General features: G+C 38.7%; 1 protein-coding gene across 1 annotated transcript; it reads left to right on the forward strand.

Annotated features, from left to right (window-relative positions):
• Positions 1–2,796: 2,796 nt before the first annotated feature.
• Positions 2,797–4,524, forward strand: LOC116416442 (ATPase WRNIP1-like). The gene is given in 6 exon segments (XM_031925126.1): positions 2,797–2,988; positions 3,189–3,549; positions 3,551–3,688; positions 3,766–3,978; positions 4,046–4,212; positions 4,408–4,524. Coding segments are annotated over 5 exon segments (912 nt in total). The 3' UTR covers positions 4,054–4,212; positions 4,408–4,524.
• Positions 4,525–19,165: the final 14,641 nt, after the last annotated feature.

The following is a 19,165-nucleotide window of genomic DNA, read 5'->3' on the forward strand; positions in this document are numbered from 1 at the left end:
GGATTTTTGTAGCACGATTGGCATTACTGCGACCGTTTCCGCCGATTTATACGGGTTGAATGTATTGACCGCCCATGTTACTTTTTCCCTTGAAACTATTCTCCTCGCCACCTCCCATTTGTCCATGTTGGCTGTCTCTTGTTGCATTTTTACGCATTCAGATTCCTCCTCGTGGCATCCTGGGAAGTGGGTGTTCATTAGTAGTTCAAGGGTCTCTGCGCTGGTTTCAATCCACGTGTCGTCCGATCTTCTGATACTCTTTAGAACTGTTGGGTCCTTTTTCAGAATCTTCCTGAACCTAGACGCCTCGTGTGTGTCGTTGATGGATTCGCTGAAACTTTTTATGGATTCCCACTTGGCGCACCTAATTTTTTCTTTATATTCTCTAAAACTGGTTTTGTACTTTTCCCAGCTATCGTTACTATTTTCGTATCTGGCTGCGCCGAGGAGCCTCCTTGTTGCTTTCCTCAAATTTCTCAGCTCCGCATTCCACCAGGGTTTGGTGTTTTTGCGGCTGTATCTTATGGGGCATGCTTCTCGGAAGGCTCCCTCTAGCGCCTCCTCTAACCATTTAACGGAGTTCTCAATGTTTTCGTGAGTTGAGTTTGCCGAGATCTGAGTTTGTGCCCATGTTCCTAGCTTTCCCTTCACTAGCTCTGAGAACTTCGTCCAATCTGTTTTTTCTGGGTTCCTAAAGGTCCTAGTTTCCGGGGTATCTCCTATGGATTCCTATGGTTGGAAAATGGATTCTCCTATGACCTGAATAGGAGTTTTTGAGGAATACCCTCCAATTTTTAATCGCGATAAGGTCCGAGTTTGTGGTTAGAGTTAGATCTATTACTTCCTCCCTTATCCTATTTGCAAAGATTGGCACGTTGCCTTTATTGCATATTATAAGTTGTTAGAAAGTATGTACTCCAAAATTGACTCACCTCTTTCATTGATGTCCGTGCTTCCCCACTGGACGTGGTGTCCGTTGGCGTCACTTCCTATCACCATCTGGCTGCCCTTGTCTGTGATATTCCTCACTAGATCTCGGAGTGCTTGTGGTGGAGGCTCCTTTTCGTCATACGGCATGTATACAGATGTGAGGATCAGCGCTGGGCTGTTCCTCTGTTCGTGTACAACCGTCGTCATATCATTGGTGCTATGCTGTGACAGTAGTTTGAGTTTTAATTCCCTCTTTGCTACTATACAGGCTCTTTTCTTACCTGTTGTTTGAGAATAGAACAGGTCATATCCTTTCTAGACAGATATTATTTGTCTGAGTGGCAGTTTCGACCTTGGCACCACTTCGAGCTTCGCTTAGGGCAACTTTATTTTTTAATTTTTTTGCGGTCAATTTATTTTGATCATTAACAAATCAATTTTACATAATTGTTTAGTAAAAATAAAATAATTTATTTTAATTGAAAGAAATGATTCAATTTTATGAGTGATTTTTAGTTTCTTCTTTTGTAAAATGAAATATCATGAATAAACGAGAATTAAAAAAAAAGTGCTCATTTTGATTAGAGACAACGGTAATACCTTAATATTACAGCTCAATGAAAGTTTATCAGATTTTTAAATTAGAAACATATTCAGGAAAAAAAAATCTACACGAGTAAATACGTATACAGCAGCCTATGCAAATTTTTGAGTCTTTTGGATACCTCAGTGACGATAATAATAAGAATATTCGTTCTAATTCTATATGGAGTCTCAAAGAGAATCACATTTTTTAACTTTTCATTTGTGAATACCTTTATATTTAACACACACTTTTTGTAAAGAATTTTTTTCTAAAGTAATATTTGACAAACGTATTGTTTTTAACAACGAACAGTAGGTACCTCTATGCATCATAAATATTTTTATATGAAATACATTCACTGAAAAAGGTTTTATCGATATTCCCTAAGCAAGTGAGCGTATGCAAAAAATATATTATAAAAACTATTTGCCCTCATGATAGAACCTCCTCAACTTAAAAACAGAGTTAAATGTCGTTTGTATTAAATTTTTGTCAACCTGTTCATATTATTTACTTTAACTCATTATTTGTTACAAATTAAATTTTTAGAAGTTACCTTGAATGATATATACCTCGTGTATCAAAATGAAATAATAATTGTAACCAAGTAAACAAAATTTGATTATTAAAATGTAAAATGATGTATATACAATTATTACCTGATCGCAGTCTTCTACTTCTGTATTTGATTGATTTTGATTGATTATATAATTTATTGATTCAGATCCAATAGATGAAAATTGCCGTGTTTTCTATGAGAAAAAAATACATACTGTTTATTGATAACTTTCCATAATTTGATTGATAACAAAAATATTTTTCAATAATAATATACTAACCTCTACGTGATTGCGAGACTGCGATATTACATTTCTGTGTCTGTATGCACTCCTTTTTGCAATGGCTTCATCGCCAAATTCTCGGTAGCGTTTATATCTATGTATATCCATTTTTTACAACATTTAAAAATATAAAACTAAACAAAAACAACTTTGTTCGGAGGATAAACAAACAAAGCTTTCGGGTTTATATTCACTCTCGTTACACGCAAAAAAGACCAGGGGGCGTATCTTCGAGGATGTATGTCGTCTGACGTCTGCCGTTGTCGCTGTCGATTTTTGTCTCTCATGTTTTGTCGCTGTCGCATTCTCACAAATATCGAGAGGCGAACGTCATGGCCCGAACTGCGACGGTCATAAATTTGGTAACAAGATCGTTTCGACTACAGAGTGGGAGTCGGGAGAGTGGAGTGCAGCAGACGGCGCACATGAAATGCGCCTATGCCACTGGGAATTAAGCCAGAGTGCGCGAAATGTGGGACCCGGGAGATTCCGCTCTGGCATGCCACCGACATCAGCAACCTCTGCAACGGCTGCCTCGAGAAGGAGAGGGCTAAAGTAGCCTCTGCTACTGGTACCCAAGCACCTTCTAGTGCTGCTAATAATAATAACAACAAAGAAGAGGAGCAGCAGGCAATTGATTTTGATTTTTTCATCATTTATATTATTATATTATTGCATGCATTTCAGCCTATGAAATCATCAGCTCATTACAACAGTTACAACTCAAAACCCTACAAATCGATTTTGAATTATATACTTTATTTCAGACATCACTGGCAAACATCATAGCAAACACGTGCCAACAGTATCCTGGAGGAAAATATCGCTAGGTAAAACTTTCAGCAGCTATTTCTGGTATCAGTGATGTCAAAGATGCGATCACTATAGCCTCTAATGAACTGAAATTTGGCCGTCGAACTGTTATGTTTATGGATGAAATTCACAGATTCAACAAAACTCAGCAGGATACATTTTTACCTCACATTGAATCTGACACTATAATACTGATTAGAGCAACCACTGAAAATCCATCGTTCAGCTTGAATGCAGCCCTCTTAAGCCGATGCCGTGTCATAGTTTTAGAGAAATTGACAATTGAAAATCTAACTGAAATTTTAATAAGAGCTATTAAAGCTGCTGGTGGAGCTGTACATAATTTTGAAAAACCTCCGAATGCTTCCATCAACAAAAATCAGGGCAAGTGATGACAATGCTGCCTTGTACTGGATTACAAGGATGATGGCTGGTGGGGAAGATCCTGTCTATATTGTTAGAAGACTTGTAAGGATGGCTACTGAAGACATTGGCTTAGAAGATCCAAAAGCCTTGGGTAATTAACATGATAATATGTAAAACTAGAGAATGTTGCAGTTTATCAAATTTTTTCATGTATCAATTTTTCTTCAGGTGTGGCTGTGCATACAATGCAGAGCTGTAAAATGCTAGGCATGCCTGAGTGTGATGTATTATTAGCTCAATTCGCAATATACTTAGCCAGAGCTCCAAAATCACATCTCATGGAGGATTCTCTCAGGGCAGCACAGCGTGTTGTAGCAAACTACAAAGACGCAGAGCTACCAGTTCCTCTGCACTTGAGGAATATCCCTACAAGTATTCTTGGTAAATCTCTTTGAAAAAGAGCTATTATTTTGAAAATCAATGAAATTACACATATAAATTATTGTAGGTAAATAGGATAGATCAATACTCCCTTACACGAGAAACAAAAATTGAAACTGAAAAAGCCAAGGAAATCAAGGAAAGGCATGGATAACAGAGAGCACATCCTACTTTACGTAATGGTGGTTCTTGGAGCGGATTCATCAGAGTTTAATTTGGACTCTAGTTCACATGGTATAGTCATTCTTTTTCATAAATTATTAGATGCACCAAAGTGTTACCAAATCAAAACACTCTTATTAACTATGATTAGTCAAAAAAAAATTTGTACGTGTAGCCTTCTCAAAGATGAAATAAACAAAACAAATGTGCAATTCTCTTTTATTTTTATTGCTACGTATAACAGTTTTTATTATAAAATATGTTAAGATGCCATTATGAGAGGATCAACGGTCATGAAACAGCAAAAGCTTCCAGAAGACACTGAGAGAGAAGTCAAGCTTATCAAAATACGAGATTCTATGCAGAAAGAGGATGGACCAGTGCAAAAATGGGTGGCAGAAGTATCGGCCCACCAGATCCCGTAAACGATGGTACGGTTCATTTGTCAATGTCTTTTGTATATTTAAATTCATGTTTATGACGAGATAACAAGTCTTTTGATCTCTGAAATTTCTGCAGAGGTTTTTGAAGGCTTTGATTCAAAAGTAATAGAGCACAAGATGGTAGCTCATATGACAGGAAACTTGGGACGGAAAAGATCCTACAGCTCATTTGTCATCACTGGTAACAAGAATGGATTATGCGGTATTGTCTTGGGCAAGTCAGCTGAGGGAAGACCGGCTTTGCGTTTGGCAAGAAACAGAGCTGGATTCAAATTAATGCATGTTCCACTGTGCAAAAATCACACAGGTAATCAGTCATATTCCCTTCAAGTCTTGTCATTCAATTAATTCTTGAATTTGCTGCTTTCAGTGTTTCATGACTTTTTCACTCAGTTTGGATCCACTAAACTGTTTGTTACAAAGAAACCAGAAGGCTATGGCCTGGTTTGACACACAGTTATCAAATGTGCTTGCGAGGTTAATGGAATAAAAGATTTGCATGTCAAAGTAGAAGGTTCTATCCATTACCAGCACATCATCAAAGCTTTCCTGATAGGACTACTGAGACAGGTGAAATTAAATTCATGTTCAATTTATACTTATAAATAAAATAATACTGCAATGATGTTTATGCCAATTATCGTTTACAGAAAACACATCAACAACTGGCAGAGGAAAAAAAATACATCTGGTTGAAATGAGAAAATTTATTTCTATTGCTACGTATAACAGTTTTTATAATAAAATATGTTAAGATGCTGCGCACATATTACTTATGGCAAACAATTTTTTTCAAAATATAAAATTAAAATTCTTAAAATTAAGCATGCGTTGATTATTTACTTGCATTGAACTAGGCTGTACCCTCTTCAGATTTCGCTGTATTATACAAAATAAAATATAGGGCATTGTTTATTTATTAATACAAACGCGGTATACCATCAATTTCTTCTTGCCCATTGGAAAATTGAAATTGAATGTCATTATTCATATGAATTTTATTATTGCGAATATCAAAAGGTGCTCTGCAAGTAACACATTTTTATAATTAGAAAAATTAAATTTATAATTTCTTTTTTGTTTTTACTTACCCATGCATTAATCTAAAATTGTGTAAGATCGCAGCTGCATTTATAAGCATCCAAACTTTGCGTGGTCTGTAATACAGTTTTCTGGATCTACTTATCACTTTCCATGTGTACGTGTTCTTTAGTGTAAACATGTGCTGGGGTTCCTTCTGCGGCATCAAGAATTGGAGTCAACAATGTTGGAGATCTAGCGTATCCACTATCTCCTAAATAGTCAAAAAAATAGTAGTAAAATATCAGTTTTTTACATTATCTTTTTTATAATTATTACTTTTTAATAATTATAATTACCAAGGATATAATAAAGTCCTTCATTTTGTACAATTTCTCGATTGTTTCTTAGATATTCCATGTACTCACGAGCTTGACTGAAATTCCAGTTAAACTGGTCATTGTTACTTCCGGAAATGATACGGATACCCCTAATTAGATAATTACAGTCTGCAATCTGTTACAAACATTTAGAAATTTAGAAATGTATAAAAGACAGTATTGTATAAAAATCGAGGAGGCTCGACAGTCACTTTGAATCCAAACTTTTTTCTGTAAAAAATTGACATATATTTGTTATAAGTAATTAGTTATAAGTATTAGTTTTTTTTGTTGTCTACCATTTTATGGTGCGAAATCTTGATTCAAATTGACGTTCGGATCCATTTAATACAAACTTTGGATTTAACTTACAATTTGGACATTCATTCCTGGCCCATGCCTGTAATTAAAAAAAGCCTCTTCATTTTCAGAAGGACGTTTCATGCAAACTATAAAACCATCAACTAATCCAATAACACCAGGAATTCTTATCGTCCTTTGAAATATGAAATAAAAGAAAACAGTATAATAATAAATAATAATAATCATAATAATTATCTGTTATTATTCTTGTTGTGAAGTAGGAAATTGAATAAACTGTGGTGTTAACTGCAATATTGCTTGTAGAAAGGAATCAAGATAACGGCTTGCTGTGGCCTGCCCCATAGGATGTCGGTAATCATTGGAAAATCCTTTTTGGAAGCTACCTTCAGCGAAAACCTCAGCATTGATAGAACCACTAGATGAATTGGTATTGAATGTCGTTCACGATGCATCCTATCTTGTAAGAGATCTATTAAGATCATTACAACATGAGGCGGCATTCTAAACATAAGTCATGCAAAATAAAATGTATAAAAGCCAATCGTTGATTTAATAGCAACAATATAAATATATATAAGTTTTAAAGATATACACCTATAATACCGCATGAAAATATCTGCAGGCATCAGGAAAGGATTTGATGTATCCCGTAAATACTTTTTCAAGATTGTTGATTGACGAAATATAAATCTATTTATTAATTCCTGTGCTTCATTAATAATATTACGAACAAAGTCATTGTCATTGTCCTCCATCATTATCGGTGTAAACTTCAATTAGTAGAATAATATAGAGAACCACACGATATCGTATAATCTGAAAGTTTTAGTATGTAAATATTCTATACGTTGCGCGACAAAAGAGGAGCGCGTTTTTCACGACGTCGCGGTTTAGCTATTACCTCTGCAGCGTGAGCTTCGATGTATAATTCAGCCGTCAATCTCTGCAAGCTGCTTTGGAGCTTTAAGAAAAAAATGCTTGAATATACAGCAGTGCACCGCCGTGTTTCACAGTATTCCTATTAATTGCACCTCGGTGCGTATCATGTGCTCGTGCCGGATTCCAACGCAGCCGCCCACTACTAATAAGATGTGTATATAATAATACTAACATTCATTTTCGTCGTTATACACTTCTATGATCCCGCACAAACTGATGCTGTTACGGCTGCTGTTGCTGAGCTTGTGGCTTAGCCCTTATTTCACTCTACGCGCGCCCGAGTGCGGTAAAAAAGACTTATAATGAAATTTGCGCGGGCACGTGTACGTTAGTCAATCGAATAGCAGTCGTATTACTTGTATTATTATACACCTTTCTCTCTCTCTCTCTCTCTCTCTCTCTCTCTCTCTCTCTCTCTCTCTCTCTCTCTCTTTGGCCCCGCCAACTGCACGTGAGTACACAAAGTCCTGCTCTGCTTTGCTTATTTTTCTGTGCACTCTTACTGCCGCACGCTGCCTTCGGGCCTATTCTTTTGTAGTTTATTGCATGCGTTATTCTGCAACCTACAACGTGATATAATATTCACTGGAGGCTGCAACTTCCTACAACGCTTTTTTTCCTGCTTCAACATCTGTCGCTGACACATAACCTGCAAACACGCACGGCTTCTCTCCTCGCTGCACGGCGTCTCTTTTTCCCTCTAAGTGATCCACGTGGAGCCACCTGTTGGACAGACGGATCACCACCATCAAACACAGTAAGTTATCGACAGAGACATAACATCGTCTAAAATGAGCGGAATTGGTGGGAAAAATGACGAAACGCCAGTTACGTGTGCTCACTGCAACAAAGCAGCCAGGGGAAAAATGAGGACCGGTGAGTTGTGCAACGAGCATTTCCACACCATTTGCGTCGCTCTACGGTCCATAATGGTGGGAGATGCTCCCACACTCGCCTGTGCTGCCTGTGCAGGGGAATACGCCGTCGTCACGCCCAAGATCACGCAGACAAGGGCGAAATCGGCGGCAGCGACAGCAGCAACGGCAAACACATCCGCCAAGGGCACGCCTGTAACAGGTGTACCCAAGAAGAATAAGTTTGCGCCCTCATCTCTTGCCGGCTCCAGAATCCAGTCGCCTGCAAAAAAACAGGCGACGTCCATCGAGGGGTCCCTCAAGGACATCTTCGCGGCACTGAACGACATCAGGAGGGTCCAAAATGAGGCCCTTCAGGCACAAAACACCGTGTCTGAAAGGGTCTCACGAATCGAGAAGAGTCTTGGCCCCCTAGAAAAACGCCTCAAAGCCCTTGACGACTTGCCTGCGCTCAAGACGCGGCTAAGCAATGTCGAGTCCTCCATCTCTGAGCTGCAGGCACAATACCAAGAACTGTCGTTAAGGAGCTCCGTAGAGCAGCAGAACAACAGCATTGCTCCGGCCTCGGAGGAGATCAACAACCTCCGCAGCGAGCTGGCTGAGATTAAGAGGAGGCAGGAGCGCTCTGCGGGCAATGTGATGGTGATCACCGGCCTGGCCTATACCCAGGAGACGTCACTGCAACTCCTGGCTTTCTCCGTCCTGGCTGCACTAGATCCCACGGTCCTGAAGCGGGACGTGGCAGCCGTCAGGATCATGGGGAGACTTGACGCAAAGAACATCAATGCGCAAGGTGACAGCAGACTCCCACCTCTAGCTGTCACTCTCTCTTCCAGTGCGCTGGCCCGCTCCATCATAGTGGCCAAAGCCAGGAAACGCAAGCTTCACACTAGTGAATTGGAGGATGCACTACTGGAGGAAGCGAGAGCTATCTGCCCAGACCACCAGGGACTCATCAACATCAATGAGCTGCTTCCTCCAGACATCCACAAGCTGCGAGTCAAGGCCAGGCTGGAGGCAAAGAAGAGAAGGGGATGCCGCTCTTTCGTGAGGGACGGCAGGATCTTCATCCGTTCTGGCGAGGACAACGAACGGGCCACCATCATCACTACAGATGATGATCTTGAAGCTTTTTTAGCCCGCACGCCGCCAACAGCCAACACGGACACCACACACTAAAACACATACACATCATCCCACCAAAACCACCATCTAAAACATTAAACTCATCCACATCTACCTCTAAAGCGTCTCTGTCTGGGGGCCTAAGGGTTTGTCATTTCAATGCGAATTCCCTTACGGGTCACATTGAGATGATCAGGTTCTTCTTGTCCACTCGTTCCCCCTTCCACGTAATAGCTGTAACTGAGACCTGGCTAAGCGACAAGATATCGTCCATCCCTTCACTGGACGACTACACTCTGTACAGACGGGACAGAAACAGGAACGGTGGAGGTGTGGCCCTCTACATTCATCACTCATTGACAGCTAGTATTATTTCGTCATCTGACGGTGAATGGTCGGGCAAACCAGGTAAGCCGGAGTATCTTTTCTGTGAAATCGCAGCTAAGGGAGTATCACCCATCTTCGTGGGGGTTGTGTATCGCCCTCCTCATTCTCCCTTTATCCAGGGATGTAATTTCATTGAACAACTAACAACACATATGCACAATTACTCCACGAAGGTCATCATGGGAGACTTTAATGCAGACCAGCTTTCCTCGTCTGAAGACGCCAACTTCATCAAGGCTTTCATCGACGAAAACTCCCTTACTTCTGTGCCATATGGTGCAACCTATCACAGACAGGACTCTGACACCTGACTCGACCTATGCTTAATCGATGAACAGGATCGCCTGCTCTCATATTGGAAGACAGACACTCCTTTCATCAACGGACATGACCTTATCACAGCCACACTCGACGTACAGATTCCACGCCATGTACCTGCTACATACACCTACAGAAACTACAAAGGAATTTGTGCTGAGAAGCTAAGGGACTTCCTTAGCGCATGTAACTGGTCATCTTTCACCACGCTATCACTTGACGAATGCATTACCATCCTTAACGACAACATCACGAAAGGCATAAATCATCTCGCCCCATTAAAGACTGTGACACCTGGACGTAAGCGTCACACGTGGTTCGCCGCGGCTCTTCGTGACCTCTTAACTGAAAAGAATAGACTCTACAGGCGCTTTCGCAGAAGTCGACTACCTTGGGATCTATACTTTTATAGAATCGCAATGGACGACGCTCATAGACGGGTCGAGGAGGCCAGGCTGAATTACTATTATTCACGCTTGTCTACTCTGACCGACGTTGCAGAGATATGGAGAGAGCTTGAAAATCTTGGTATTACTACCTCTAAATCTTCTCCACCTGTTCGGTTCTCTCCAGATCCTCTCAACAAACACTTTAGTTCCATCTCAAATGATCCTCAAGCTCCATCTGTTGAGGAGTATCTGCGAACCCTTGAGAGTCTAGACCTCCCTGAACATTTCATCTTCAGGGCTATCACAGAGTCGGACGTGTTGGATGCAGTATCACACTTCAATACCCAGGCCAGGGGAAGCGATGGCATCCCACAGGTTGTAATCTCCAAAGCATTGCCAATACTCGCTCCTTTACTTTGTCAAATTTTCAACCTGTCTTTGAGCGAGGCACGCTTTCCTTCCGCCTGAAAGTCATCGCTCGTAAGAGCATTAAACAAGATCAACTCTCCAACAGCTGTAACAGACTACCGTCCGATCTCTCTACTTTGTTTCCTATCTAAGGCGCTGGAGTGGCTGGTGCACAATCAAATCTCTGAATACCTTGAAACAAGACTTTATCTTGACAACTTCCAAACTGGTTTTCGCACTGGCCACAGCACGCAGTCCGGCTTAATTAAGCTGACTGATGATGTCAGGCTTGGGATAGACAGGAAGAAGGTCACTCTTCTACTTCTATTTGATTTTAGCAAGGCGTTTGATACGGTGTGTCACGTCAGGCTACTCGGAAAGCTATCCTCCTTCGGCTTCTCCAAGCAGGTTATCCGCTGGCTTGCATCGTACCTCTCGGGAAGAGAACAGGCCGTCATTCGTGACAACAATGAGATCTCTACCTTTCTACCACTAAACACCGGTGTCCCACAGGGGTCAGTTTTAGGCCCCTTGTTGTTCTCGTTGTACATCAATGATATTGGTTTTTGCCTAGATTCAGATGTGTCCCATCTAATCTACGCGGATGACCTGCAGATCTACAGCCAATGCTACCTCGAGGAGCTTGACTCCTGTTCTGTCAGGATGAGCGCTAACGCCGAGAGGATAATGGGCTGGGCTGCGCTGAATAAACTTAAACTAAATGTAACTAAAACTAAGGCTATCGTCCTGGGTTCCCCCTACTATATAAACGCTCTACCTTCTACTGCTAACATCTATATAAATATAGGGGGAGCCCAGGTCAACTTTGAATCATCGGTGCGCAACCTGGGGCTGGTTCTTGACTCCGAACTTACGTGGAAAGAGCACGTTACACACATTTGTAAACGTGCTCACTCTTTAATGTACCGTCTCTATTTTTTTCGGAAAAGCACTAGCCTTAGATTGCGCCAACATTTAGTGCAAGCACTCCTGTTTCCCCTCATTTCTCACTGCTTCCGGCTATTGCTCACTTGCTTACTGCGACCTGACTCAGGAACTTGACTTAAAACTGCAGAGGCTTGTCAATACGGGGATCCGTTATATCTACGGTGTGAGGAGGGACGAGTACATCTCCCCTTACAGGCGTGAGCTGCAATGGCTTAACATCGCCGGACGTAGGAAATACTTCATGGCCTGTTTTCTAAGAAAAATGTTCAACACCTCAATACCTACTTATCTATTAGCCTATTTTGATTTTCACGTCGCGCTCAGGCCTGTGAGGGGTGAGGTGACTCCACTGGACATCCCGTCCTTCAAGACGGAGACGCTGAAAAATTCATTTTTCATCAGCGCCTCCTACCTCTGAAATAGCCTTCCGTCTCATCTTCGCAACACACTATCCATATCACACTTTAAACAAGCAGCTAAAAATGACTTCTTCAATCTGGAAAACACATAAACATCATACAAACATACACACATTCTCATTCATCTCATTTCACTTCATTCCATTTCACACTCTTCACACGCACTAGCACCCCTACACAATACACCCTACACAAAATTTTTATTCTTTTTATAATATACTATAATTGTATATGTACAATACAATGTACAACAATAAAAAACAATTAAATCTAAAAAAAATCTCTCTCTCTCTCTCTCTCTCTCTCTCTGTTTCTCTGTATACGACTGTAAGTATATATAACTATTGTATTGAGGGACACACACACACCACTGTATATTATGTACGCGCTCCAATTTCGCTATTCCGGGGTATTCCTATTTCGGGACGATTTAGCGATTTATTCAATATTTTATTAAGAGCGCCATCAACAGCTTAAAAGTTAGTACCATATCATATCTCGGACAATAACGTGCAAATCTGCAGTATTAAATTTATATAATTTCTTTATATATATTAACAATCATGGACTTCACGTTCAAAAGGAATTTGTTTACTCAACCAGACTTAGCGATTATCGCGAAAGTTCGCTGCACTCGATATATGTTTAATAAGGATGCGTATAATAATGGAGATCAAACTCTAAAGAGACAATTTTTTGAGAAATTGTCTCAAGAGCTTAATCAGCGGTACACCCCAGGCTGGACCAACATAACAGGCGTGTATTACTTATTACGCGTAGTTTTTCTCTTTAAAAATAAAAATGTCTTGTTACTGGAAATATAATACTAATTATATATCATTATTATTTGTGTTACAGCTGCTACTGTTAAAAATCGATGGCAGTAGATAAGAAGGAAATTTTCAACCGTGCATGGAAAGTACGTGTTTAACATGAATTCGTTGAGCCCAGAACAACAAGATGTGTTTGACGAGCTTAAATTTCTGGCTCCGTATTGCACCCACAAAAATCAGGTGCAAGAAGATGTTAACGCGGACGAGGAGGAAGATGAAAACGATGAGAGGTATGCAGCTGCAGCCCAAGAAATAGAAAATATTAAAAGAGATATGAATGCGTATAATAATGTAATAAATCAATAATAAAAATATCCATTACATGTAACGTTTCCGAATTTATTTCCAACCCGTATAGTTTCTCGTCGTGGGAGTACAAGGCGTATGCCGCTCTGACTATCGCAGCGAGAAAGAGTGAGGGGGAGGGGGAGGGAGACGACTAAACAAAAAGTGGTGCGTGTTCTGTTATTACGCCGCCTGCTTTTATTTTCAAAGATTTTCACACTTGGCGCAATCTCTTCGCGTGCCAAAAGCCGACCTTCGCCCGATATGTGTTGTCGAGCAGAGGATCCGACTCGAGGATTTTTTAACGTGTTGTTGCGCGCATAATTACCCGTTTGGCTGCTTGCTATAGAGGCACACGCGGAGCCGTTCCGCTGCTTTCGTATCAAAAACAGCTAATTAGTAATTATATAGTACACTTCATTTTTTGTTAAAAAATTACCATGCCTCCAAAAAGATATACAGTTAACTCTAAAAGAAGGTAGTATAAATATCAATTACACGCAGCAAAATTAATCCAAAAATAATCTCGTTTGATTATATACAACTATTTTTAGAGAAACAATAGGAGAAGCTCAGAAAATTTATTTAATAACCTACATGCAAACCCACACATTTTTTGCAAGACGACAAATAACTAAACTTGGACCGAGTGGAAATAAAAAATTCAATGACATGTGGAAGCATCTCACATTGAAATTGAATGCAATTAGACCTGCACTTAAAAGCGAAGCCCAATGGATAAAAGTAAGCCAAGATGGGTAAATCTTAAGATTAATATAAATCTTTTAAGTATATATTCAAGTTAGGCGCGTTTTCAATGATCGAAATGTATCGTTATAGTCACGTGATCAAGTGAGTATAAATCGAAAGGGTTAAGTAGACGCGATATGCAAATTCGCTCTCTTTTGCGGTATAGACACCGAACGCACGTGTGCCTCTCGGAACTCTCAGTGGATTTCTTCGGTTCTGTGAATTAAACGTTTCATTTCGTGTATCATTTAGTCAATTATTCGGTATTTTCTACTTCTACAGTAACACTTTTAACGTTAAATTTATTTATGTTTATATATATATATATATATATATATATATATATATATATATATATATATATATATATATATATATATATTTCCAGACATGGGTAGGACTCAGACTTCAAGCGAAAGAAAGAGTTAGCAAATTCCTTCATTCGTACAAAAAAACTGGCAATAATACACCAGCAACAGAAGTACTTTCAGAGCAGGATTTACAGATTACTAATATTTTTGGAAAGTATGGAACGGGTGTAGCAGTAACTGCAGAATTAGGATTTACGCACATCAAAGCACCATCAAGTAATTATTTTATTCTAAACATTAATCTGTATGCGCATGTATATTTCATATAAGACATCATATTATAATGTACTATAATATATTTTTAAAATGCTTATTATTTTATTTTATTTTTAGTTTCGGTAAATGCAGCTAATGTCTGTTTTCCAAGATTTGAGGATCATCATACTGATGATACGTAAGTAAAAACTATTCTTCTAGCGAAACTTTTATTATAATAATATTAAGTTTATAAATCCCTCGCTCCGGTACAAATTTATAACGCGTATGACCATCGAATCTTTCCCTTCGCCATGACCGACAGACAAAAGAACTCGAAACAATACTTTCGGCTTTCTTTTGTTTTTGAGACAGTCAGCTTTTTTTGGATCAATTCGCGCCACGGGCTTAGTATAAACAGTGTACCTACCGCTGAACGCACATATAAGGTTAGGTTAGGCGCAGATTCCCTAATAGAACGACTGAATCTCACTTTGCCGCTTCCCTTTGAACGTATTAGATCTATATGGACAAACTGCGGGAAATCATGGAGACGCGCAAAAAGCAGTAATATTTTGCTCTAATATATTAATTATTTTTTATTCAGTTTAAATTGTGTATTATTTATCTTATATTATTAACATTATTATTATAATTTTTTTCAGAAGGAGTACTGTGAGACCGACAAACTCTCAACTACTCTATTTACTTGAAAAAATGCAGAAGCATTACCTGTCAAAAACAAATGATCTTCATGAAGACAGCGAATTAATCATCTTCATGACTCCATCTCTGAACGAAAAAGAGAATGCAAAAGATTCTGCAGGATGGGCAAGAGTATGTATGAATAGTTTTATTAAATATTAAATTATTGCAATTGTATTAAATCAAAAAAATTTTATTGCAGACTTGGCAGCATTTTATGACAACTGCAAAGAAGCATCAAACAACCCTGTCGGCAGAAGAACGTTTGCACCTGATGGATTATCAAGCGAAAGCTCTTTCTTTTTACTCAACATATAAACATCAGCTTGAAAAACGCCAAAACAATAATGAAAATACATCTAATATCACGAAGGAAACGTTAGAAGAATCCAAAAAGCAGATTAAAGTGGAACAATCGACCAGCTTGCAATCTTCAGAGGCAGCTCTGATCTCCGATTCACAATTTCAAGAAGAGTATCCAAATTTATCAGCAGATACGGGAGGAATTTGAAAAAAAAACAAGAGAATTGAAGATTGAATTAAAAACATACATCGATCAGGAGATAGAACAAATAAAAAACACAGTGGCAAAATTATACGATGATTTCATTAAGAGTTAAGTGTTATAACCAATGTGCATTGATTAGTTATTATGGAATTTGTTTGTATGGATGCTACATTGAGAAGTTTCAGAACCCTTCAATCATGTGAAAATCAAACGATAGTTGTATAGTATAGTTGCATAGTTGTATAGTCTCAAGCTCTGGAATCTCAGAGCTTTTAAGAATTTATTATTCACAGCGTCAAACATATTCACCAGATATGGTTCATTATATTATCACTGGTGAATATTTATCAAAGAATCAGCAAGCTGGACAATGCTTGTTTTACAGCACCAAAACCTTTGATTTGGTCCACGTGATTGAGGTGACGAATTTACACATTATAAAAACCCTGTGGCATCCAAAATTAAACCAAATCTTTGTAGGCTGTGGTTAAGGTATTGTCAATTATTATTACGTACAATGAAGTACATTAAGAGGAACCAAGCTTTGTGTTGTTGAGCAAAGATATAAGCAAAAGCACCTACACATGATGCCAACACGTAAGATAATAACTCCTCATACTTAATTTTAAGAATTTTCATTTATATTTTGAAATAAAAACTGTTATACGTAGCATTAAAAATAAAAGTGAATTCATATGAATAATGATGAAATTGAGAAATTCAATTTCAATTTCTCAATGGGCAAGAACAAATTGATGAAATACTGCGTTTGTATTACAGTGCCTAATATTTAATTTTGTATCTTAACATATTTTATAATAAAAACTGTTATATGTAGCAATGAAATAAATAAAAGTGAATTGCACATTTATTTTGTTTCTTTCATGCGTTGCTTCATCAACTAGTTCTTTTTTTGTTTCTAAAAAAACTACTTGTGACTTTGAGAAAGAGGAATAAATAAGCTGGGAAATATTTTTTAGCTATTATCTACTACTACAACCGTAAAGACAAAACACTGTTCTTTTTTTATAAATTTTAACATACTATAATACTATACAATTTTTCTGAAGAAATCTATTAAATTTTTAACTATCTAATAGGTAATTGCTGTTGTTTATTGGATAAGATAATGTGGTTTCTTTTCTTACTAAAAATGTATCCTACTGAGTTTTGTTGAATCTGTAAATTTCATCCATAAACATAACTGTTCGACGGCCAAATTTCAGTTCATTAGAGGCTATAGTGATCGCATCTTTGACATCACTGATACCAGAAATAGCTGCTGAAAGTTTTACATAGCGATATTTTCCTCCAGGATACTGTTGGCACGTGTTTGCTATGATGTTTGCCAGTGATGTCTGAAATAAAGTATATAATTCAAAATCGATTTGTAGAGTTTTGAGTTGTAACTATTGTAATGAGCTGGTGATTCCATAGGCTGAAATGCATGCAATAATATAAATGATGAAAAAATCAAAATCAATTGCCTGCTGCTCCTCTTCTTTGTTGTTATTATTATTAGCAGTACTAGAAGGTGCTTGGGTACCAGTAGCAGAGGCTGCTTTCGCCCTCTCCTTCTCGAGGCAGCCGTTGCAGAGGTTGCCGATGTCGGTGGCATGCCAGAGCGGAATCTCCCGGGTCCCACATTTCGCGCACTCCGGCTTAATTCCCAGTGGCATAGGCGCATTTCATGCGCGCCGTCTGCTGCACTCAACTCTCCCGACTCCCACTCTGCAGTCGAAACGGTCTTGTTACCAAATTTATGACCGTCGCAGTTCGGGCCATGACGTTCGCCTCTCGATATTTGTGGGAATGCGACAGCGACAAAACATGAGAGACAAAAATCGACAGCGACAACGACAGACGACAGACGACATGCAGCCTCGAGGATACGCCCCCAGGGAACAGGAACAACTTAAACATAGGTTTGTATATCTATATATATGAGGAACAGCGAACTGTTTCTTGTATCTGTTCCAGTTCCTCATATATATATATATATATATATATATATATATATATATATATATGGGACGTTTCACGTCAACCGGACCATGAGTGCACCCAAAATTTGGGTTAACCTAACAAGACGTTTGAGGTCTCAAAATGATCGTCTGGTCAAGGGCTTTTGAAAAAGTTCTGGCCTTTTCAAAAATCCAAAGTGGCGCATAAAATATGGAGCCTGAAACCCAAGTTTTCATAGCACATTCAACAAAAACAATAGTAAAAATGTTCTAATTTGTGAAATATCCCACCAAAAAGCATGTACAACTTATGATAGGACATATTATTGACAATGCTGACGGAATTCCAAAATCAAAAATGGCCGAATCAAAATAGTTGACATTATACCGCCACTAAACCAATTTTACCGCAACAAATGATTTTAGATCAATTTAAAGTATCGATATGGGGGTTTGTGAGGTAAATGGTTATAAATGTATTATCGGAATCAGTATTTGTGCACGTGAATCTTATATTTCTCCCTCTTATCAATTCTGGCTCCTCGTTCGTGGTGTTTTTACTAGTGATAAATGGCTTTCGCCGATATCATAAATTACTCTGTTCCTAGGTTCATTGGCATTTGAGTAATGCATGACTTTCAACGTTTCATTATTTTCTGTGATAAATCCATGCCCCATTTGTATGTTTGTGACAGGTGGACAGTTTTTAAATCTCTTTGTTACGAATTGACGAGTTTGTTCGTGATCTTTTTTGGTGTATAAGAAAAATTTTATATTGAATGATCGCCCATTAGCCCATGAATAAAGAGCTTTAACATCTAGAATTGCTTTATTTTTTGCAGCTTATAAGCTCGCTCTTGTAGCTTCTCTCTTTACTATCGCTCCAACTCCATCGCAACTACCTTTTCCGTGTGCTGTTGCAAAACAGTGCCATTCAGCATCAACGCCAAAATCTCTCTTATGACTCATTAAACTACTCATTTGATAACGATTTTTAAAATGCTGTTTAGCACCATCAGTAGCATATATTACCCTTTTTACTGTGGGGCAAACCTTGCGAATTTCAGGTATAAGCTTTTGCTGCATTATGTATACTGCAGTGGCATCATGAGTAGTACAGTGATCGGACATAGATACCGGACTGAAATGCTTTAGCTTGCCTTCAGATTTATAATAAACAACAGCAGGAAAAATCGTACTTTGATCATTATTAAAATGAAATGCCTGTGCAGCATCTTGGGCTGTAAAAGCATAGTTCTCAGCAAAATCCAATTGAGCAAGAACCTCTTCATCTGAAAGATTATTTTTCTTCCCAGAAATAAACTTGGTTTGGGATCCTCACATAGAACGAAATTCAAACAACCTTTATAATTCTTCAGAATATTGTTTGAGATTTTTTCTATATTTACTGCGTCAATCATCGCCTTGAAATTTTGGTG

Source organism: Nasonia vitripennis (assembly GCF_009193385.2).
Source record: "Nasonia vitripennis strain AsymCx chromosome 2 unlocalized genomic scaffold, Nvit_psr_1.1 chr2_random0005, whole genome shotgun sequence".
NCBI lineage: Eukaryota > Metazoa > Arthropoda > Insecta > Hymenoptera > Pteromalidae > Nasonia > Nasonia vitripennis.